The sequence below is a fragment of the Mustelus asterias genome, chromosome 19, assembly GCF_964213995.1.
Source record: "Mustelus asterias chromosome 19, sMusAst1.hap1.1, whole genome shotgun sequence".
Taxonomy (NCBI): domain Eukaryota; kingdom Metazoa; phylum Chordata; class Chondrichthyes; order Carcharhiniformes; family Triakidae; genus Mustelus; species Mustelus asterias.
Genome location: NC_135819.1, coordinates 37,079,379 through 37,102,757, shown reverse-complemented (window position 1 = coordinate 37,102,757; position 23,379 = coordinate 37,079,379). Strand labels below are relative to the sequence as shown.

At 45.9% G+C, this 23,379-nt stretch overlaps 1 protein-coding gene across 1 annotated transcript in view; it reads left to right on the top strand.

Annotated features, from left to right (window-relative positions):
- arhgef39 (Rho guanine nucleotide exchange factor (GEF) 39) overlaps positions 1-17,134 on the top strand; it is a 97,151-nt gene extending 80,017 nt beyond the window's left edge. The window contains exons 9-13 of the mRNA XM_078234698.1: positions 1,124-1,353; positions 3,705-3,793; positions 10,994-11,114; positions 11,262-11,365; positions 16,118-17,134. Coding sequence (XP_078090824.1) covers positions 1,124-1,353; positions 3,705-3,793; positions 10,994-11,114; positions 11,262-11,365; positions 16,118-16,175 — 602 coding nt within the window. The 3' untranslated portion in view covers positions 16,176-17,134. The remainder of the gene's footprint in view (positions 1-1,123; positions 1,354-3,704; positions 3,794-10,993; positions 11,115-11,261; positions 11,366-16,117) is intronic.
- The last annotated feature ends 6,245 nt before the right edge of the window (positions 17,135-23,379 follow it).

Below are 23,379 nucleotides of genomic sequence, written 5' to 3'. Positions count from 1 at the left end.
GGGGTTATGGAGATATGGCTGCAGCGAGGGCCTGGGTAAGATACTGTGTGCAGATCCGATGGGCCGAATGGCCTCCTTCTGCACTGTAGGGATTCTATGAGGACAGTTGTCACACGCTGTTCAAGTCCTTGTGCTGCACAGTAACTTTAACTGACAATTATGAAGCTAATTCTACCACCCAATGCTTCCAACAGGAAGCTGCTGATTGGAGAATTCATAGCAGAATCTCTGGTGGCCGTATCTCTGATTTACACTCTCTTAAAGTGCAGGTTCCCTTCTATGAGCACAGGATTATCCTTTATTGACTGCAAGAGGTGTTAATGCAACATGTAATATAGGAGTCTGCCTTAGCTCAGTTATGATCACTCTTGCCTGTGAATCAGAAAGTTATGGGTTGAAGACCCAATCCAGATTTGAACACCCTATTCAGGCTGACACTCCAGTGCAGTATTGACGCAGTGCGGCACTGAATGATGAGCTGCAGGTGGGCGCGCAAGATCCATGCCACTATTTTGATGAATATCAGGGGCACTCTCCCTGCTGTCCTGTCCAGTATTTATCTCTCAATCAGGTATTACCAAAACAGATTCTCTTCTCATTATCACACTCCTGTGCGTGGGAGCGTGCAATTTGATGGTATTGTTTCCTACATTACAACTGAGGCTAAAGTTCAAAAGTACATCATTGGCTTTGGAACGTACGGAGTTTATAAAAGATGCTATATAAATGAAAGTTCTCTATTGGTTGTTGGAGGAGTCTGCTCTGTAGATCTTTGGCACAATTGCAGAATCAGATGTCCTGCTGCTACGTTATTTCAAAGGTCTCATCAAAATATGTATGTTTGCTGTTTCACAGAGAAATTTTAAGCTGCACTTGGGCAGATAGTGGTTTCAAAATAAAAGTGAGGTAAAACGAACTGGCGCGATCAATTGTGTTGATAGATGAGAATTTTCTCTTTGATTTTTGTCTTTGAGTGGACTTTCCTTTTACAAGCAGGGTCCTTGGTGGAAACCCCCCTGCACGCTCCAGTGAAGCTACAGAGGGGAAGCGGGAAGCCTTTCATACTTCCCATATTTGGCGCAAAGTTTGTTTTTAACAACTTTCCTCCTCTGTGTTATCACAGGAAGGATGTACATTCGTGAGGGCTGGCTGGCGATTGTGCCCCCTAAAGGCGAGGAACTCAAGCACAAAATGTTCTTTCTGTTTTCCGATATCCTCCTGGTGACAAAACCTTGCCACCCACTGCACCCCGTGCATTCGGACAAGTTTGCCTGGCAGAAGGCCTATCCTTTGATCGAAGGCACAGTGGAGAAAGTCTTCGGGCACACCAGGAGTCAGGGGGGCCTGATTAGTGTAAGTTTGACATTTTGAAATATTCACTCAATACTGACTCACGCCACTCATTGGTAAGATTCACTTGTCTCCATAGATTTCTAGAGCAATGATTTTTGTAAACTTGTTGACTTCATTCAAAACTGAGTGCTTGTTCCAAGTTGCCACCCTCCAACTGTTTTTTGCATAAAATAAATCAAGCCTGTTCGATTTGTTAACTTTGCAAACCACTTACTAATTATTTTTCTTTGATTTTATCGCCAAAAGTTTTGCAGAAATCCTAGCAATGAGTACGGTTACTTTCATAGAACCTACAGTGCAGAAGGAGGCCATTTGGCCCATCGAGCCAGCACCGGCAACAATTCCACCCAGACCCTATCCCCGTAACCCCACATATTTACAGTCCTAATTCCCCCTGACACTAAGGGGCAATTTAGCATGGCCAATCAACCTACCCCACACATCTTTGGACTCTGGGAAGTGGAATACCCTGCCTGCAGCAGTAGTGGACTCGCCAACATTCAGGGCATTTAAATGGTCATTGGATTAACATATGGATGATATTGGAATAGTGTAGGTTAGATGGGCTTTAGATTGGTTTCACTGGTCGGCGCAACATCGAGGGCCGAAGGGCCTGTACTGTGCTGTAATGTTCTATGAAACCGGAACACCCGGAGGAAACCCACGCAGACACTGGGAGAATGTGCAAACTCCACACAGACAGTCACTCAAGGCCAGAATTGAACTTGGGTCACTGGCGCCGTGAGGCTGCAGTGCTAACCACTGTGCCACCGTGTCACTCCATGGCATCGCGGCAAAGTAATGCGATTATATTAAGCAAGACATGGGTTCCTGTTCCATTACAAGAGTGCTACAAAGTATGAAGTTCAGTAAAACCTGGGCATTAATTAGCTAATCATCCTGCATGTATATATCAAAGGCAATTTCGTTTCAGCTATTTCATTCATGATGTAATTACCAGATAGTAATTTCAATAGATGAAATCTGAAGTGCAGATACAAAAGGATTGCATAATTTTATTGATTTTAACAATGTGTATGTTGAGAGGCGAAAGCGTAGAATCTCAGTTTCTCACCTGCAGGGAAGCTTAAACATTCGGAGCTCGTTATGTGCTCAAGTCTGTCTCTGCCAATTCTGTCAACCACTTTATTTAAGTAGTTGGCTTTCTCTAATAACTCTGCTGGCATTTCATCATCCTATTATCCGGTGAAGCAAAATTCATATAGGGTAATAGTGCAATGATATCAATGTTCTTTTTTTTTTCTCTCTCTCAAAGGCAGATTATCAATCTGGAAGCTACCTGTGAGCATTGAAAATTGCAGTCCGCGCTGTGAGCCACTCGCGTCTTAGCTTGAAGAATTAAAGAGAAATTAGATTTGACAGCAGTAAATTCAGGGGCGCAATCTACCCTCCAATTTATATGCAAAATGAAATGCCTCATGAAAGCATCTTCCAGCTTTTTGCACGCAGATTTGAAGGAGAATTCAGTAGACTCCGCAATCTGTAATGTGCCGGTTCTTTCATTTCAGATTGCAGTTCGCAGCTGCTTTTGATGTATAAATAATCAGCCTGAATTATGCCCAGTACAAATGCTGTTGCAATGCTGTTTGTGTGTTACAATGTAATTTCTGCCCCAGAGAGTCAAATTTCCTTGACAAATTCTTAATTACTGTGTTTCCACAGACGCTAAATCTATTTGTGCATAAATCTTAAGTATTCCCAGGAGACCGGGAACTAATATTATCAACAGTTTCACTTGGCCTGTTCGATGAACTTCATAATTAGATAATACCTTTGATGACAGCGCATTTGAAATCTTTATTCGTTTTGAGTTCTGCACTGCGAATGTATTTTACACCAAGAGTGTCTTTCCTTTAAACTGGCCGTCTCGTTATGGTCACTCGGATATAGTTGTACTTTAATGGGGAATGTCACCAAGGAATCCAGACAACTTGCCAGCCAAGAATAAAACGTGTTTGTTGGCCTCCTATTCCCTGCTCATTAGGTGCAAAGTTGCTGTTTTTTAATTTCTATAATGAAGAAATGCTGTTGTCTTTGGACAGATTGGCGATTTTATTTGATGGGCTGGAGGGAGGGGGGGGTGGTTAATCTTTGCTGCACATTTAAAATGTCAACGATGGTTACTGATGATAATGTGCAATTGCATTGCTAAATGGTTTTGAATATTTCATGATGAACCCACAGAAAGAATAAATTGAAAGACTTTGCCTTATTGACGGTCAGAATTTGTTCAGATTCTGTGTAAAAGTTCAGAAAGGCTGCTTTGAAATGGCACAAGCGCTGGAAGCCAAATCTAATCGCCCCCTTTTTTTTTTTGTTGTGTCTTTTAGCTCACCTTTTCCGAGGAGAAGCTTCTCGTGATGTCGAGTGACCAGGAGGACATCAATGACTGGTACAGATGTCTGTCTGCTGCCATTGGGTGGGTAGATTTGGCAAGCTGGCTGTCCTTAGTGCTGCCGTTGACCTTGCAGAGAACTCCCCGACAAAAGGTCGGAATGGATTCATTGATCAGCCAGACTCAGCGTATGACAGTCTTTCCCTTAATTGAATCCCAAAAGGGGCCAGACGTGGGTTATTATTACAGAAGTCAGCTGATAGTGCTCATTAAAAGCTCCACAGACTGTGTGGTTTACTAATTAGTTTATTATACAGACACATTGACGATGGGGAAATGCTGTCATTTTGCCCTTTATCGCACAAGGGATGCTGTTAAAAGTTTAATCAGCTGGCACTGACCAGCTTCGTGCTGGATGCACACTGGTCATTACCGAGGTCACCCCTGCTGTATCCATGCCGGCAGGGTCACAGTTTGAACCCTGAGCAGACTCTGTTTCCGACGGTAAGTCTGCATAACCCTTCCACCTGAAAGAGACCTGCTATAAAATGCGCACCACAGGGCGTAAAGCAGCAGATTGGCTACAAGAGTGAGAGCATCTTGTTAAAAGTTTCCCTTTACTTGCCTTGTTAAAGATAGTATTGTCAGAACATCTGTTAACCAGAGTTAGCAAGACCTTGCAAGTTTTGCTTAAAAGGCCCAAAACAGTTCAGGTTAATTAATGCTTTATTCAATACTGCCTTGCTCAGCGACAGAAATATTTTTAACCTCTGGAATGCCAAATGACTTCCCCTTTTGTCCAGTGGTGTTTAATTTACAATGCTGTTGTTTAATTTGGAAGCAGTATTGTTCGTGTCTTCAATTGCTGCTTGCTACTGATCGCACCATTCAGATCATGCGCAAAAGGCAAGTGATGTGATACCTTTAACTGGAGCAACATGAAACAAACTTCTATTTTCTTTCAGAGGATGTGGGCATCGCTGGCAAGGCCAGCATTTACTGTCTAACCTTAATTACTCTTGAACTGAGTGGTTTGCTAGGCCATTTCAGAGGCCAGTTAAGAGTCAACCACGTTGCTGAGGGTCTAGAGTCACAAATAGACCAGACAACTGATTTCCTTCTATTAAGTGAACCAGGTGGCTTTTTGTAATATTGTAAAAAAGCAACAGATTTGAATCATAGAATCCGACAGTGCAGAAGGAGGCTATTCGGCCCATCAAATCTGCACCAACCATAATCCCACCCAAGCCCTATCCCCATAACACCATGCACTTCCCTAGCTAGTCCCCTTGACACAAAGAGGCAATTTAGCATGGCCAATCCACCTAGCCCGCACATCTTTGGACTGTAGGGGGAAACCAGAGCACCCGGAGGAAACTCACGCAGACACGGGGAGAATGCACAGACAGTGACCCAAGCCAGGAATCGAACCCAGGTCCCTGGTGCTGTGGTAACCTCTGCACCACCGTGTCGCCCAAACAATCACTTGACGGTTGTTTTAAAAAAAAAAACCAAAATTCATTAATTTAATTTAAATTTCACCAATTGGTGTGGGTGAGATTTGAACCCACAACCCCAGAGCAGTGGCCTGATTATTAGTCCAGTAACATTACCACTCTGCCACCATCTCCCATAGTATTCTGTGTCCTTTTTAAACTTTACCTCCTTGTACAATGTGGAAAAATCACAATATCCAAAGGGGAAATCATGTTGGGACCTTGTGTTCCTTTTACCAATTCGAAGCTATTGACTAAATTCACCCATCCATCTTCCACTAGTGAGCTGCACTAAGAGAGTGTGTGGCTATAGAGGAATCTGCGGCACTGGAGCACAAGTTCCCCAATCTGGGCTCCCATTCAATGTGATGCTCACACCAGTGTGTGGGACTGGAGGTTTTAATGATAGCTGGCCGCCATTATATCCCTCACTTGACTAAATTCAGTTGTTATTAAACAGTCTGACTAAAAGTTAAAATGTTTTGTTTGCCAAGTTAATGTTTAATCATAATTTCCATTCCCTGGGCTGAGGTGGGGTAGTCCAGAGATGTGTTGGGTGCCCCCCCGCCACCCCCACACTCTCCTGGACTTTCCAAGGAAGGATTGCATGGCAATTGCCTGCGAATTCAGACTTCCAATGGACAATTAACCTACACCGAGAGCTATCCGACACTCTGATTAAATTACCAAATTCAGCTGGTTCTGACTGCCTCACCAGAATACTTTAACCAGGAAATGTTAGAGGACTTGAAACCACTCCTGGATAACTGCGCTACTGACTCCGCCAACTTCCCATCTGACCCCACCCTCCTTCCCCCCTCACTACCCCTCCACCCTCCTGACAACCTTTCCAACCCCACACCACTCCTCTTCACCCCCATCACAACTATCCCATCCCACACTCCTGCTGCCTACACCCCTGCTTGTCCACCAGAACTCCCCCACTTACCATTCAAAACCCCCCCCACATCCCTACTGATCCCAATTTCCTCTAGCGACCATGGGTCCTCCAACCCAACTACCCTGCTGAACCTCCAAGACTTCCCTACCTTTGGGAAAAGATATTGACTATCTAGCTGATCTATGCCCCTCATTATTTTATAGACCTCTATAAGATCACTCCTAAGCAGGGAAATAGTCCCAGTCTATCCAGCCTCTCCTTGTAACTCAAACCATCAAGTCTCGGTAGCATCCTAGTAAATCTTTTCTGCACTCTTTCTAGTTTAATAATATCCTTTCTATAATAGGGTGACCAGAACTGTACACAGTATTCCAAGTGTGGCCTTACTAATGTCTTGTACAACTTCAACTCCTGTACTCAATGTTCTGACCAGTAAATAATCAGTTAATGTATTCCCTTCAATCTATCCATGCAGGCTTGGAGGGCCGAAGGGCCTGTTCCTGTGCTGTAATTTTCCTTGTTCTATATAGCTCACAGTAGGTAAAGTAATTCAGACAATTGCCTTAACAAGTGCGAAAAACTAGTCCAATTACCCTAGCTAGCTGGCCAGTTTAAACTCTAAGCACTGCCTTTCTAATTGAGTGATACAATTGTTACGGCACAAGAGGAGGCCATTTGGTCCATTGTGTCAGCTTGTGAAATTTAGAAGCAGAAGGATGGTTCTATTCTTAATTCTCAGGCTGTGGGCAACGTGGCAAGACTGGCATTTATTGTCTGTCTCTCCCTTCAATGATGAGGTGAACTGCTGTAATCTCTGTGTGCTGCTTGTTTGACCTTTTCAGAGAATAGTTAAGTGTTGATCACATTGGTGCAGGGACTGGAGTCACATACAGGTCAAACCAGGTAAGGGCTTCAGATGTCATTCCCTAAAGGGTGGCACAGTGGTTAGCACTGCTGCCTCACAGCTCCAGGGACCCAGGTTCAGTTCCTGGCTTGGGTCACTGACTGTACGGTGTCTGTGTGGGTTTCCTCTGGGTGCTCAGGTTTCCTCCCACAGTCCGAAAAACGTGCTGGTTAGGTGCATTGGCCATGCTAAATTCTCCCTCAGTGTACCCGAACAGGCACCAGAGTGTGGCAACTAGGGGATTTTCACAGTAACTTCACTGCAGTGTTAATGTCAGCCTACTTGTGACACGAATAAATAAACTTCACTTTAACTGAAGGAAATCGGTGAACCAGCTATTTTTTTATAACAATAGTCACTTTTACTGATCCCACATGAATTCCAGACTTTATTTTGAAACTGAATTCAAAATGCCGTGCCGGGATTTGAACTCGTGCTCTGGGGAGGCAATGGCCTAGTGGTATTATTGCTAGAATGTTAATCCAGAAACTCAGCTAATGTTCTGGGGACCCGGGTTTGAATCCCGCCACGGCAGATGGTGGAATTTGAATTCAATAAAAAGTATCTGGAATTGGGAATCTACTGATGACCACGAAACCATTGTCAATTGGTGGAAAAACCCATTTGGTTCACTAATGTCCTTTAGGGAAGGAAATCTGCCGTCCTTACCTGGTCTGGCCTACATGTGACTCCAGAGCCACAGTAATGTGGTTGACTCTCAACTGTCCTCCAAGGGCAACTAGGGATGGACAATAAATGCTGGCCAGCCAGCGACGCCCATGTCCCACGAATGAATTTTTAAAAAAGTTCTGGGGAATACAGTTCCAGCAACATAACTACTATGCTACCATAACATTTAAAGCTGGAATTGAACTCTCTTTCCAGCTATAAACTTGATTAAATGGCAGACTTTTCTTTACCTGCAGCAACCAGTAAAGACACACGATTTAAATATTGGTTTTGCTTTTGGCATGGTACTCATTTTTTGAGTGTCAACCTGCCTCAGTGAGAGCACTCTTGTTTTTGAGAGCTCACCCTCACTCCTGGACTTGAGTGCGCAATCTAGCCTGATCCTCCAGTGCAGTACAGGAGGGAGTTTTTCACTGTTGGTGCTACTATCAATTACTTGAAAAGAAAGCAAAGACTTGTGTTCAAATGGCACTTTACAAAACCACCAAATATCTCAAAGCACTTTACGGCCAATGGAGTAAATACATACAAATTAGGAGCAGGAGGAGATCACTTGACCTTTTGAGCTTGTTCCGTCATTCAATAAGATCATTGCTGATCTAATTGTAACCTCCCACCTATCTTTGAGAACCTTTCGCCCCTTTGTTCATGACAAATCTATCTAGCTCCACCTTTGAGATATTCAAGGACTCTGCTTCCACTGCTTTTGAAGGAAGGGAGTTCCAGAGACATCTGAGAGAAAGAAATTCTCATCATCTCTGTCTTAAACGGACAACCTTTTATTTTATATAAACAAGGACCCCCTAGTTCTAGATTCTCTCAAGAAGAAACATCCTCTCCGCATCCACCCTGTCAAGATCCCACAAAGGTTTCAATCAAGTTGCCTCTTACTTTTATAAACTCCAATGGATAGGTGTTTAGCCCGTCCAAACGTTCCTCATAAGGCAAGCAGCCCATTCCTGGGATTAGGTTAATAAACGTTCACTGAACTGTTTTTTAACGCATTCACATCTTTCCTTATAAATAAGGGGACCAATACTCGACACTATTTTTAAAGTATGGTCACTGCTGCAATGTAGGAAACGCAGCAGTCATTTGCGCACAGCCAGCTCGCACCAATAGCTTCGCTATAATCACTAAATAACCTGTTTTTGTGTGAGGTCATGCATTTTGGTCAGATGAATCAAAAGACGGATTATTATCTAAATGGAGAGAGACTGCAGGTGATTGAAATTCAGAAGGATCCAGGTGTTCTGGTGTATGAAGCATGCAAAGCTAGCAAGCAGGTCCAACAAGTAGTTAAGAAGATAAATGGCATTTTGGCCTTTATTGCAAACGGGTTGAAGTTTAAGAATAGGGAGGTTTTGTTGCGATCGTACAGGGTGTTGGTGAGGCCCCACCTGGAATCCTATGTACAGCTTTGGTCCCCTTGCCTAAAAAAGGACATCGTAACAGTGGAGGCAGTCCAAAGGAGATTCATCAGATGAATTCCTGGGATGAGAGGATTGTCCCATCAAGAGAGACCAAATAGTCTGGGTCTGTATTCCTGGGAGTTTAAAAGAGTGAGGGGTGACCTTATTCAAACACAAAGGCTGGAATTTTACCACCCCACCCGCCATGGAATCGGAGCGGGCGAGGGGCGGACAATGGAAATGTCCATTGACCTTGGGCAGGATTTTACGGTTTCAGGATGAGGGAGACCGTAAAATCATGCCCATAAGGTCCTGAGGGGATTTGACAGGGTCGACGGTGAGATGTTTACAATTGTGGGAGCTTCTAACAAAGGGACATTGCTACAAGATAAAGGCCGGTTATTTAAAACTGGGGTACAGAGAAATTTCTTCTCGCAAAGGGTGGTAAATCTCTGGAATTCTCTGCCCCCAAGGGTGGTGGAGACAGGATCATTAGAAGTATTTAAAGTGGAGGTGGATAAATATTGGACAGATCCAGAAATAGAGGGCTATGGGAAAATGATACAGAAAAGGAGTTGAGTCCGGCATAGATCAGCGATGATCATATTAAATGGCGGGCAGGCTTGAAGGGCCTGCTGGCCTACTCCTTGTGTTTCTGTGATGTTGCTTGAGGAATAATTATTAGGTGAGAGTGGGGGTAGCTCCCCTGTTCTTCTTTGAAATAGTACCATGGAATCATTTATATCCACTGAAGCAGGTAGATGGTATTTATGGGATGTGGGTATCACCGGCTAGACCAGCGTGTCTTACCCATCCCTAATTGCTCTGGAGAAAGTGGTGGTGAGCCGTCTTCTTGAACCTCTATATAGTGTAGGTACACCCACAGTGCTGTTCGGGAGGGCATTCCAGGATTTTGACCCAGTGACAGTAAAGGAACGGCGATATATTTCCAAGTCATGATGCTGAAGAGGAATTTACAGGTGGTGGTGTTCCCCCAGGTATCTGCTGCTCTTGTCCAGGATGGCTAGCCATCCAAATACTATGGTTACAAGAGCAAATCGGAGGCTGGGAATCCTGCAACAAGTAACTCCCCCCTCCTCACACCCCCCCAAGCTGTCCACCATCTACAAGGCAAATGGCAGAAATGCGATAGAATGTTTTCCACTTGCCTGGATGGGTGCAGCTCCTACAGCACTCGAAGCTCAACACCATCCAGGACAAAGCAGCCCACTTGATTCATAACCCTTCCACAAACATTCAATCCCTCCACCACAGATCCACATTAGCAGCCATATGTACTATCTACAAAATGCGCTGCAGGAACTCACCAAGGTTTATTAGAATCATAGAATCCCCACAGTGCAGAAGGAGGCCATTCGGCCCATCGAATCTGCACCGACCATAACCCCACCCAGGCCCTATCCCCATAACCCCACGTATTTACCCTGCTAATCACAGCCAATCCACCTAACCCGCACATCTTTGGACTGCGCGAGGAAACCGGAGCACCCAGAGGAAACCCAGGCCGACATGGGGAGGACATGCAAGCCCCACCCAGACAGTGACCCGAGGCTGGAATTGAACCCGGGTCCCTGACGCTGTGAGGCAGCAGTCCTAGCCACCGTGTTGCCCTAGACAGCACCTTCCAAACCCACGGTCATACCTGTACTTGACCCCTAACATTAGAAAACGTTTTGCCATCCTGAGAGCTTGCGTTGAGCTCTGACCTTCCAAAGTGAAGGTTTCTGACCTGGGGGAACAGCCCTGCCCTGAATTTGCAGCTTAATGTGTTCTCTACGGCCTGCCACTACTCAGCAGGAAGAAGCGATGCAACAATATATTTCCGATTAAGCTGTTCTTCTTTCTCTTGCAACGTCACAGACAGCTGAGATCTCGATCAATCTTCATCCAGAGGAAGGATAATCTAGCAAGGAGGCCCATCCGGTCAACGGCAATGGAAATCCACTCGATTGCCCCTAAAAGTGGAAACAAGAGAAGCTTGGTAAGAGTTCATTTCTGGAAATGTAGGGTAATTAAAGCTGCCACTTCCAACTCTTTGAGTTCATTCATTGTGACTGGAGGAAGCTTGTGAGTAAGTGGTTAATGCTCCCAGATAGTAAGCAATCTCCTATTGTTCCTCTTCTGACAGAATGCTGATCAACACCAGCTGAAGGATATGAATGCAAAGAGCCAGCCTGTGAATGAATGGACAACAGCGAAACGAATTCGACTGGAGACGAATGCTGCTACGAGGTTCTGTAATCTAAATCCATCCTTTATTTGGAAGGTTTTGTGTCATTGCTGTATGCTGCTTAGCCCTTTCTCTGAACGTACTCAGGCTGTTGTATTGATCCTACATCCCACCGGTGTGTTCCAGGGGCTCCGTTGAACTTCGAACGGCTTACTTCAACGAAAGGTTTTCTGAATTTTGAAGTACTTCAAGCACATTGACAATATTTCCACTAGATGGCTCCAAAGCACACACAACTGACTTTAAATCTGGCACTGCCACTTTCTATTCGGCAATATCTGCAGTGCCAACTGCTAAATTGCAATATCTGCCCTGCTGACTTCTAGTCTGCAATATCTGCAGTGTCACTTTCTAGACTGCAGTATCTGCGGAGTCACTTTCTAGACCAGTATCTGCGGTGTCACTTTCTAATCTGCTGTATCTGCAGAGTCACTGTCTAGACTGCAGTATCTGCGGTGTCACTTTCTAATCTGCTGTATCTGCAGTGTCACTGTCTAGACTGTAGTATCAGCGGTGTCACTTTCTAAACTGCTGTATCTGCAGTGTCACTTTCTAGACTGTAGTATCTGCGGTGTCACTTTCTAAACTGCTGTATCTGCAGTGTCACTTTCTGGACTGCAGTGTCTGCGGTGCCCCTTTCTGGACTGCAGTGTCTGCGGTGCCCCTTTCTGGACTGCAGTGTCAGCGGTGCCCCTTTCTGGACTGCAGTGTCAGCGGTGCCCCTTTCTGGACTGCAGTGTCTGCGGTGCCCCTTTCTGGACTGCAGTATCTGCGGTGCCCCTTTCTGGACTGCGGTGTCTGCGGTGCCCCTTTCTGGACTGCGGTGTCTGCGGTGCCCCTTTCTGGACTGCAGTGTCTGCGGTGCCCCTTTCTGGACTGCGGTGTCTGCGGTGCCCCTTTCTGGACTGCTTTATCTTTAATTTTTAAAAACAGGTGGTGTTTTCCACGAAGAAAGGAATTGGTGAATTATTCCTCTTGATCAGTTCCTTCAGTACCACACTGCTGTTTACTGAATTGATTCCTGGCTCTTGAGCATTTAGTTAACCTTTACCTAGTCCCTGTGTATGTCCAAAGCTGGGATCAGTAGATTGTTTGACTCCAGGAAAATTGAGGAATATGGAAATAGGGTGGGAAAGTGGAGTTGAGGGGAAAGGGTCAACCAGGATACAATTGAAAGGTGAGGGTGTTTGGCCAACTCCCGTTCCTGCTCCTTATATATTTTTCTCTGTACTGTCAGTGGATTAGTTCATACTTCAAAAGGATAAAAGCCAAACTCTCAACTCTGTCAGCACTACAAAATTTAGAAGATCTAATTCATGAGTGTGTGAATCACAGGATCAGAGAATCATAGCGTCCTTACAGTGCAGAAGAGGCCATTCGGCCCATCGAGTCTGCATTGACTCTCTGACAGAGCATCTTACCTTATCCCCATAACCCCACACATTTCCCGTGGCTAATCCATTTAACTTGTACATCTTGGGACGCCAAGGGGCAATTTAGCACAGCCAATCCACCTAACCTGCACACCACGCATTTATCTAAATTAAACTCCATCTGCCATTCGTCAGCCCACTGGCCCAATTGATCAAGATCCCGTTGCAATCTTGGATAACCTTCTTCACTGTCCACTATGCCACCAATCTTGGTGTCATCTGCAAACTTACTAACCATGTTGGTGCACCATGTGTAGAATTTTCCGAATCAAAATATTGCCTCGTCCAATAGTGTAGCTTTTTGGCCTGGCCTGTATGAAGCGCACACTCTAGTTGTCTGTGGACTTAATCCCAGGGAACTAGAATTCCTAGAGTTGGTGCAGATTTGATGGGCTGAATGGCCTCCTTCTGCACTGTCAGGATTTTATGCACTTGAAAGCAGATTTTTTCGCTATTCGTTCACGGACACTAGCGACGCTGGCTGGCCAGCATTTATTGCCCATCCCTAGTTGCCCGAAGGCAGTTGAGAGTCAACCACATTGCTGTGGCTCTGGAGTCATAGAACCATAGAATCCGTACAGTGCAGAAGGAGGCCATTCGGCCCATCGAGCCTGCACCGACGACAATCCTACCCAGGCCTATCCCCATAACCCCACATATTTACCCTGCTAATCCCCCTGACACTAAGAGGCAATTTAGTATGGCAATCAACCTAACCTGCACATTTTTTGGACTGTGGGAGGAATCCGGAGCACCCGGATGAAACCTGCGCAGACACGGGGAGAATGTACAAACTCCACGCAGTGATTCAAGCCGGGAATCAAACCCAGGTTCCTGGTGCTGTGAGGCAACAGTGCTAACCACTGTCACTGTGCCATCCACATGTAGGCCAGACCAGGTAAGGACAGCAGATTTCCTTCCCTAAAGGACATTAGTGAACCAGATGGGTTTTTCTGACAATGGTAGTTGGGATTCTTAATTCCAGATATTTTTATTGAATTCAAATTCCACCATCTGCCATAGCGGGATTCGAATCCAGGTCCCCAGAAGATTAGCTGAGTTTCTGGATTAGTAGTCAAGCAATAATACCACTTGGCCATCGCCTCCCCGTGAACCAGATTACTGCAGCAGGAGTTCAGCCAGTGGAAACCATGCAGCTTTCCAGCACAGACCATAATTGCAGTGTTACCTGGAGCCTAATTTGATGCCCTGATCTTTCCTGAGTTCTTGCAATGCAAAACCTTCCGAATGTTGGCAACCTTACTCGCTGGGAATTCTAATAATGAGTGTTGCTGCTTCGAAGGCACTGCCAAAGCTGCTATTGGATCATTGTGACTTGAGTGTTGCTTTGAGTAGGTTCCAGCGGCCACAGCAGGGGCCCAAATAGCCAGCCATCTGACAGACCCTCGGGATCTTTTCTGGACGCAAACAAAATGCATTGGCCACACAGATTGTCTACCCAGACAATGTTTGGAACGTATGAGTTAGGTGCTTATACAGCCGGCATGTTCCCCCAATCGTTGTGAGATCACATTGGCCTACGCTTGTTTCTACCTTTGTTCCTTGTTTCAGTCTCCTGACAGAATGATCCAAGAGACTTTGGCAGTCACGTCGCAATGCTTTCTGCTGCTCAGTGGCTCAAGTTCACACAAGAAAGTAGTCGGGCCATCGATAGCCAGGAAATTCCTCGGCTCAATCTGTGGTCTGTGTTCCGTTAGTTCATTTGGGTCAGGGTGGTCTAGGATCACTGCAATTCGCTTTAATGGCACCACGTTGGAGAGCTGGGAAATCAGATAACGTTCAGCTCCCCAAAGTTAGCAGTGTTGGAATTCCTTGTGTATGGGCACCATGTGAAGCCAAAGTCAGGCTTAGCTGTTAATCTGTCCTCTCCTTCCTCTGTGTTGCCAACACTCACCAAAGGTGGAAAGTGGACAAGTGTTTGAGTCAAAGCCACAGCAGATAACCAGTGACTTTGAGAGTGGAGGAAAATGTTGAAAGAAACCAGAATCATTGTGTGAGGGACTTTCTCTACACCTTTCTCTACATCTTAGCTATGACTGTAACACTACATTCTGCACTCTCCCCTCTCCTTCTCTATGAACGGTATGCCTTGTCTGTATAGCGTGCAAGAAACAATACTTTTCACTCTATACTAATAAATGTGACAAATCAAACTAAATAGATAGGGTTCCTTGGGCTGGAGCATTTTAGCTATGCAGAGAGGCTGGTTAGGCTGGGATTGTTTTCCTTGGAGCAGAGAAGGCTCAAGTGGTGGTGGGGTGGGGGGGACTTGATTGAGGTGAACAAAATTATGAGGGACATGGGGTAGATAGAAAGAAACCTTTCCCCTTAGTAGAAGGGTCAATAACCAGGGGACATAGATTTAAAATAAAGGGCAGGATATTTAGAGGAGAATCATAGAAACCCTACAGTACAGAAAGAGGCCATTCAGCCCATCGAGTCTGCACCGACTACAATCCCACCCAGGCCCTACCCTCATATCCCTACATATTTTACCCGCTAATCCCTCTAATCTACGCATCCCAGGACACTAAGGGGCAATTTTAGCATGGCCAATCAACCTAACCCGCACATCTTTGGACTGTGGGAGGAAACCGGAGCACCCGGCGGAAACCCACGCAGACATGAGGAGAATGTGCAAACTCCACACACACAGTGACCCAAGCTGGATTTGAAGGAAAACCTTTGCATTGCTGCCTCACAGCGCCAGGGACCTGGGTTCGATTCTCACTTTGGGTCACTGTCTGTGTGTGGAGTTTGCAAGTTCTCCCCATGTCTGCGTGGGTTTCCTCCGGGTGCTCCGGTTTCCTCCCACAGTCCAAAAGATGTGCTGGTTAGCTGCATTGGCCATGCTAAATTCTCCCTCCGTGTACCCGAACAGGGGCCAGACTGTGATGACCAGGGAATTTTCACAGTAACCTCATTGCAGTGTGAGGCTACTTGTAGCACTAATAAATAATAATAAAAAAATAATAATAGGGTGGTGGGAATCTGGAACTCACTGCCTGAAAGGGTGGTAGAGGCAGGAACCCTCCCAACATTTAAGAAGCATTTAGATGAGCACTTGAAATGCCACAGCATACAAGGCTACGGACCAAGTGCTGGAAAATGGGATGAGAAGAAATAGGTGTTTGTTGGCCAGCGCAGACATGATGGGCCAAAGGGCCTCTTTTTGCACTAAAACTCCATGACACTATACTTCAGCTGGGTGGTAATATTTGCAATGCGCTCCGTTTTAGTAACATGTGTAACTATGTCATTAGTTAATTTTGTTAAGGAAAGCCTCTTTGACTTTTCTAGGCCCCAGGATGCTGGTCCCGGAATGGAGCAGGCGGGCACCAATTGTATCATTCTGTAAAGTTACTGCTGATCAACAAGAGCTGGACGTCATTTTGTACAGAGCGTGTGTTTTTTTTTAGTATTGTATTCATACAACGGATTCCTCCCCATCAAGTTGAGATGACCGGTTTGAAGTATTATTCCAGGAGGCGAAACTGGAACTGATGGTTTGGAGCCAACATGAAGAGTTGGCCAGGTTGACAGAAAGAAGCTCCTCTTGAAGCCTGCCAGTGGTTTTGTTCTGTGACTCCTGCTGCTATTGTGTCATGTAGAGCACCATTAAGATTGTGGGGATGTGGGGAAACCGGACAGCCGGTGTTAATCCAGGTGCTAACTCGCCATTCCGTGGGTGAGTGGACTTGAATTCCACCAGACCGGGCTTCGAGGGCCAAGCCATTCAATCCTATTCGATCCTACCTCTTACTTCCTGCTTGTTGATTGAATGCCAGGAGGGTGGGAAGGACATTCTAAGCGCAGTTGCCTTGTTGGTGAATGAGTATCTCTTTACATCAGTAACCTGAGCAAATTGCAAGTCAATGGGAATTTGGATTAGAGTCATAGAGGTTTACAGCATGGAAACAGGCCATTCGGCCCAACTTGTTCATGCCGCCCTTTTTTTTTAAACCCCTAAACGTGCCCGCATTTGGCCCATATCCCTCTATACCCATCGTATCCATGTAACTATCTAAATGCTTTTTAAAAGGTAAAATTGTACCCGCCTCTACTACTACCTCTGGCAGCTTGTTCCAGACACTCACCACCCTCTGTGGAAAAAATTGCCCCTCTGGACACTTTTGTATCTCTCCCCTCTCACCTTAAACCTATGCCCTCTAGTTTTAGACTCCCCTACCTTTGGGAAAATATATTGACTATCTACCTTGTCTATGCCCCTCATTATTTTATAGACCTCTATAAGATCACCCCTCCGCTTCCTACGCTCCAGAGAAAAAAGTCCCAGTTTATCCAGCCTCTCCTTATAATTCAATCCATCAAGTCCCGGTAGCATCCTAGTAAATCTTTTCTGCACTCTTTCTAGTTTAATAATATCCTTTCTATAATAGGGTGACTGGAATTGCACACAGTATTCCAAGTGTGGCCTTACCAATGTTTTGTACAACTTCAACAAGACATTCCAATCCTGTATTCAATGTTCTGACCGATGAAACCAAGCATGCCGAATGCCTTCTTCACCACTCTGTCCACCTGTGACTCCACTTTCAATGAGCTATGAACATGTACCCTTGGATCTCTTTGTTCTGTAACTCTCCCCAACGCCCTACCATTAACGGAATAAGTCCTGCCCTGGTTCAATCTACCAAAATGCATCACCTCACATTTGTCTAAATTAAACTCCAATTGCCGAGCTACATTCACACAATTACTGAGGTAAGCTAACTTTAATACAAAGGAGCATATAGAAATAGAGACCCATTGACGTGGGTTGAATTTAAGGAGGTGAACCGTCTGAAAATCTTCAGTGTGTTTGGCGGTCTTTAAACCCAGTCAGAAATGTGTTCCACATGGTGAGTGATGCACAAGATTAGAGCCAAAAGCTGGTGTTACCTGCCAGTTTAATGTAAATGAACCATCAAAAAGCGACCTGCAATTGCTGGGGGGGGAAGGGGGGGTGGGAGGTGAGAGACCAAAGCCTCCGGGCCCGCTCGAGCCCCCCCGCTCCTCCCCCCGCACTAGGAGTGGTTCACTCCAGCGAGGTTTACAGCTGCTCCCCAGTAGCAGGGAGTTGGCGGCCCGACCCCATTGGAGTGAAGTGGGGCCATAGAGGTCAGGGGTGAGGGGGGTGCCCCCTGGGCATTGCCAGCCGAGGCCCCCGGCACCACACAAGGGGAAAAGTGGCAATGCCCAAGGGGCACCTTGGCACTGCCTATCGGAAATTGGGCAGTGCCGAGGGGGCAGCGCCAGAGGGTGTGGGGCAGAATAGAGTGGGGCCTCTGGAGGGCGATGGGTGGGGGTGGGAGACTCTCGCTGCCACTCTGCACTTTGGGGTCATAGGCAGACGGAGGGGGGGGGCCAGCGATTGGGACTCATCGTCGGGGTTGTGGGGTGTCGGGACAGGGTTAGGGGGGATGGTCGGCCTGCCAGGGTGGGGGGTTGTTGGGGGTCGAGGCTGAGCTGGACATGTCCGGGGAGCCAGCGATTGGGGGGTCTGGGGATCGTAATGCCAGCGATGGGTGGGTCGCAGGGCTGGCCGCCAATCGGGAGGCCGGCAGTGTGAGGCTACTGCACATGCACTGATCTTGGCTCTGACAGGTCGGAGCATGCACAGTGGCCCCCTCAGTGCTATTCTGCTGGCCTCTCCAGCGAGAGTAGCCCCCTGTGTTTCTGTGTGATTTACTCTAGGGCTCTCTGTGATGCACAGAGTGTCGGAGATTTACTCCGAAAGTCCTGCTGAAAGAGGCAGCGGGATTTACTTCAGTTTTTATGTAAATTTGACACTTAGAATTTTGGGAGCGGTGTGGGGGTGCGGGGAGGAGAATCCCACTCTTGGTATTGAACCATTAATGGTAGTTTTGAAACAAGTGGCCTGTGAGATGCTGCGAAGGTTTGGAATTTTCCAACTTGCAATAGCACCAACTTGCCTCCACGTCACAGATGTAACTGTTACATTTCACCCCCCCCCCCCCGCCCGCTCAGCTTTGCGAATTCCCTCTACCCACGCGCACACCGCATGGAAGAATAAGCTTCACCCACAGTTGCCAGTATTTGAAAGAGTGAGGTTATCGACGAATTGCCTGTAAGCGCCCATTAGCGGCAACCAAGTGATCATGCTGAGAACCTGATTCAAATATGCCTGAACGCAATTTTGATTTGTGCCATAGAAAATCTATCTTTATTCAACAAGCAACCTCTAAGCGGCCATTCTGAGAGCCAGGGCAAATAGCCCTCAATCAACCAGACAGAAGTCTTAATCGATGGCTTAAATGTTATGTGCTCTCAATTACAGTGTATTCGCCAATTTTACTCGTGCCAATTGTATAATGATCCTGCTTCAGTCATTGTCAAAATAGCTAATCGTTTGCACTGCGTAATAATGACCAATTAATTTCCATAAATATTTCAATATCGTTTGCCTGAGAGTGCATCGTATTTTTCAGCTGTGTCCGTTCTCTTGTCGGCATGATGTTCGCTACAAATGTGGCCGTATTTCACGTAGGGCCCAAAATGATGAGCTTTTGTGCTTTTCATAGAAACCCTACAGTGCAGAAGGAGGCCATTCGGCCCATCGAGTCTGCACCGACCACAATCCCACCCAGGCCCTACCCCCACATATTTACCCGCTAATCCACACATCCCAGGACTCTAAGGGGCAATTTTTAACCTGGCTAATCAACCTAACCCGCACATCTTTGGACTGTGGGAGGAAACCGGAGCACCCGGAGGAAACCCACGCAGACACGAGGAGAATGTGCAAACTCCACACAGACAGTGACCCGAGCCGGGAATCGAACCCGGGACCCTGGAGCTGTGAAGCAGCAGTGCTAACCACTGTGCTACCGTGCCGCCCAATAGGGAATTGGGGGGAAACATTACATGAACATAAAGATGCAGTGCAGCACAAATGTCTTAACATTTATATTTTAAGCACATTGTTTGATTCAAAAGGGGTTAAAATGATTTTTTTCTGTGTGTTTTGCACTCATCTTTTGTGTCCCTCTGTGCATGGCATTACAAAATATTGAACCTATTTCTCCACTGGTAGTTAGTTACGGTGGCAGAGTGGTTAGCACTGCTACCCACTGCGCCAGAGACCAGGGTTCAATTCCCGGCTTGGGTGGAGTCTGCACATTCTCCCCGTGTCTGCATGGGTTTCCTCCAGGTGTTCTGGTTTCCTCCCACAGTCCAAAGACGTGCTGGTTAGGTGCATTGGCCATGCTAAATTCTCCCTCGGTGTACCCGAACAGGCGTCAGAGTGTGGCGACTAGGGGGAATTTCACAGTAGCTTCATTGCAGTGTTAATGTAAGCCTACTTGTGACACTAATAACTAAACTTAAACCTACAAAGTCACTTGTAAAGCAAATTTGAAATGATCAGACTCTTTATAAACAGTTTTGGCATGTAAGATCCTGCTTTCAGTTTGACTTCGAGTCCATTTGGGGCGGTCTTTGCCCAATTTATATTTTATGGGGGCTTCATCCTGTAGCAGCATCATTTTTAGAAAATGAATAGTAAGAAAACTAATTGAAAAAAGTTTGCAGAAAAAAAACTATTCTAGATTAAATCATAAGGAATGTTTTGATGCTGTGAATATTGATTTTTAATTATTGCTGTGCTCTGAGCTCTCATGAACATTATATTTTAATGTCACTCTTTCAAAAGGTTAAAGCTATTAAAGTTACGTGCAAAGTTTGTGTTGAAACATTTATATTTTTATTGCGAATTGTTCAAAAAGTATTTTGAATTGTAATTCCATCTCTTGACCTTTATGTCATTAAGTCAATGAACAGGTAAAATGGCATAAAGTGTGCCATAAAATGGTATTGTGTGTATCCCATGTGTTGGGCTATGGAAGGATATGATATTGGTTAACACCTGCTTCTCATATAGTGGGCGTTGGTTCGTTCAGTTGGCTGGACAACTGATTAGTGATGCAGAGCGACGCCAATAGTGGGTTCAATTTCCGTACCGGCTGAGATTATTCATGAAGGCCCGCCTGCTCAACCTTGCCCCTCGCCTGAGGTGTGGTGATCCTCAGGTTAAATCACCACCAGTCACCTCTCTCCCCCCCACCCCTCAAGGCAGAGAGCAGCCTATGGTCACCTGGGACTGTAGTGACTTTACCTAACATAGTGAGTTCCTAATCTTGGTTAGGCATCTTTTGGGGCAGCAAAGTTGGCACTGTGAGGCAGCAGTGCGAACCACGGTGCCACCATGCCACTCACAACCAAGATGACCTCCAATCTGTCACGAACATTGATTCTGTGACTCTCTGACTTCATGGTGCAATGGTGAGGGGATGTCCCATTGACAGAAGAGAAACCTGCCTCAACAGGTGGATATGAAGATTTTGAGGCACTACTAAAATAATAATAGGGAGTCATAGAGTTTCACAACACAAAAAGAGAGCCTTTGGCCCATCGTGTCTGCATCAGCTATCAAGCACCAATCTATTCTAATTCCATTTTCCAACACTCATTCCATAGCCTTGTACGCTATGACATTTCAAGTGCCCACTTAAGTGCTTCTTAAATGTTATGAGGGTTCCAGCCTCCTCCACTCTTTCAGGCAGTGAGTTCCAGATGCCCACCGCCCTCTGGGTAAAAAGGGTTTTCCTCAAATCCCCTCTAAATATCTCACCCTTTACCTTAAATCTATTGCCCCCTGGTTGTTGACCCTCTACGAAGGGGAAAAGTTTGTTCCCAGCTACCCTATCTATGTCCCTCATAATTTTGTTCACCTCGAACAGGTCCCCCCTCAGCCTTCTCTGCTTGAAGGAAAACAGCCCAACCAGCCTCTCTTCGTAGCTGAAACACTCCAGCCCAGGCAACATCCTGGCGAATCTTCTCTGCACAATTTCTCGTGCAATCACATCCTTCCTACAGTATGGTGACAAGAACTGCACACAGCTCCATCATAAACTCCTTGCCGCAAGTATCCCATGTCCCTTCACCACCTTATCTATCTGTCCTGCTGCCTTCAGGGATCTTTGGACATGCACCCTAAGGTCCCTCTGGTCCTCTATATTTCCTAGCATCCTACTGTTCATTGTGTATCCACTTGCCTTGTTAGCCCTCCCTAAATGCATCACCTCACATTTCTCCATGTTGATGAAGCAATTTTTAAAAGTGGTATCTCGGCCTTTTGGCTAAGATGCAAATGAGATCAAGTCTTGGAGGAGGAAGTGCTGCCCCTCCTCCAATCAGCTTGGCTCATGTAGATCAGGCCCAAGACAGGGTAGAGGACTGCATGCCCTGTCTTGTCAGCCTGGATCGGAACTGTCTCAACTTGTTGAGACTCTGAATTAGACTTGATTTGATTGAATTGGAAAAGTATTAAAAAATTCCAGTTGCCACTGTCCTGCCCATCTGATCAGCCCGTCTATATCACCCTGTAATCAAAGGCTTGTATTTACTGCTTGTAAACACTCCTTGTAGTTACTGTACCACTAAAGTTTAGAGTTTATTTGTTAGTGTCACAAGTAGGCTTACATTAGAATTTAAATGATATACTGCCCACATGATTTTCACTGTATAAATATCTCATAGTTTTTCACTGGGGTTGAGTCTGCTTCAGAGACCTTTCTCTGAGATGATGCTCTCCCAACGCGTTGGTTGATAAGCGATCATTCTGCACCTGAGGGCTCCTCAGATTATTTTGTAGAATAATCTACAATATTATTTTTGCTCAAATGGTACAGCAATGGTCAGGCAAGGGGCAGGCGTGTGCTTAAATGGCAAATCCCAAAGCTGCTGTCAACATTGCATCATTCTGCTGTTTGCTTCACAAAGATCGGTCAGAATATTGAGTACAGGAGTTGGGACATTATGTTACAACTGTTCAAGACATTGGTAAGGCCACATTTGGAGGACTGCGTACAATTCTGTTAACCAGTCTCACAACACCAGGTTAAAGTCCAACAGGTTTATTTGGTAGCACGAGCTTTCAGAGCGCCGCTCCTTCATCAGGTGAGTGCATCAGGTAAGTGATCTTATAAAGGTTTATAAAATCATGAGGGGCTTAGATAAGCTGAATAGCCGAAGCCTTTTCCCCGCAGGTAGGGGAGGCCAAACTAGAGGGTTTAAGGTGAGAGGGGAAAGATTTAAAAGAGACCTGAGGGATAACGTTTTAACACGGAGGGTGGGGAGTATATGGAATGAGCTGCCAGAGGAGGTGGTAGAGACGTGTACAATTATAACATTTGAAACGTTTGGACAGGTACATGGATAGAAAATCTTTAGAGGGATACGGGCCAAACGCAGACAAATAGGACTAGATCAGTTTAGGAAACCTGGCTGGCATGGACGTGTTGGGCTGAGCGGCCTGTTTCCATACAGAACCAGGACCCATGTTCAATTCCAGCCTTAGGTGACTGTCTGTGTGGAGTATGCCCGCTCTCCCCGTGCCTGTGTGCGTTTCCTCCAGGTGCTCTGGTTTCCTCCCACACTCCAAAGATGTGTGGGTTAGGTTGATTGGCCTTGATAAATTGCCCTTTCGTGTCGGGGATTAGCAGGGTGAATACGTAGAATTACATGGATTGGGCCAGGGT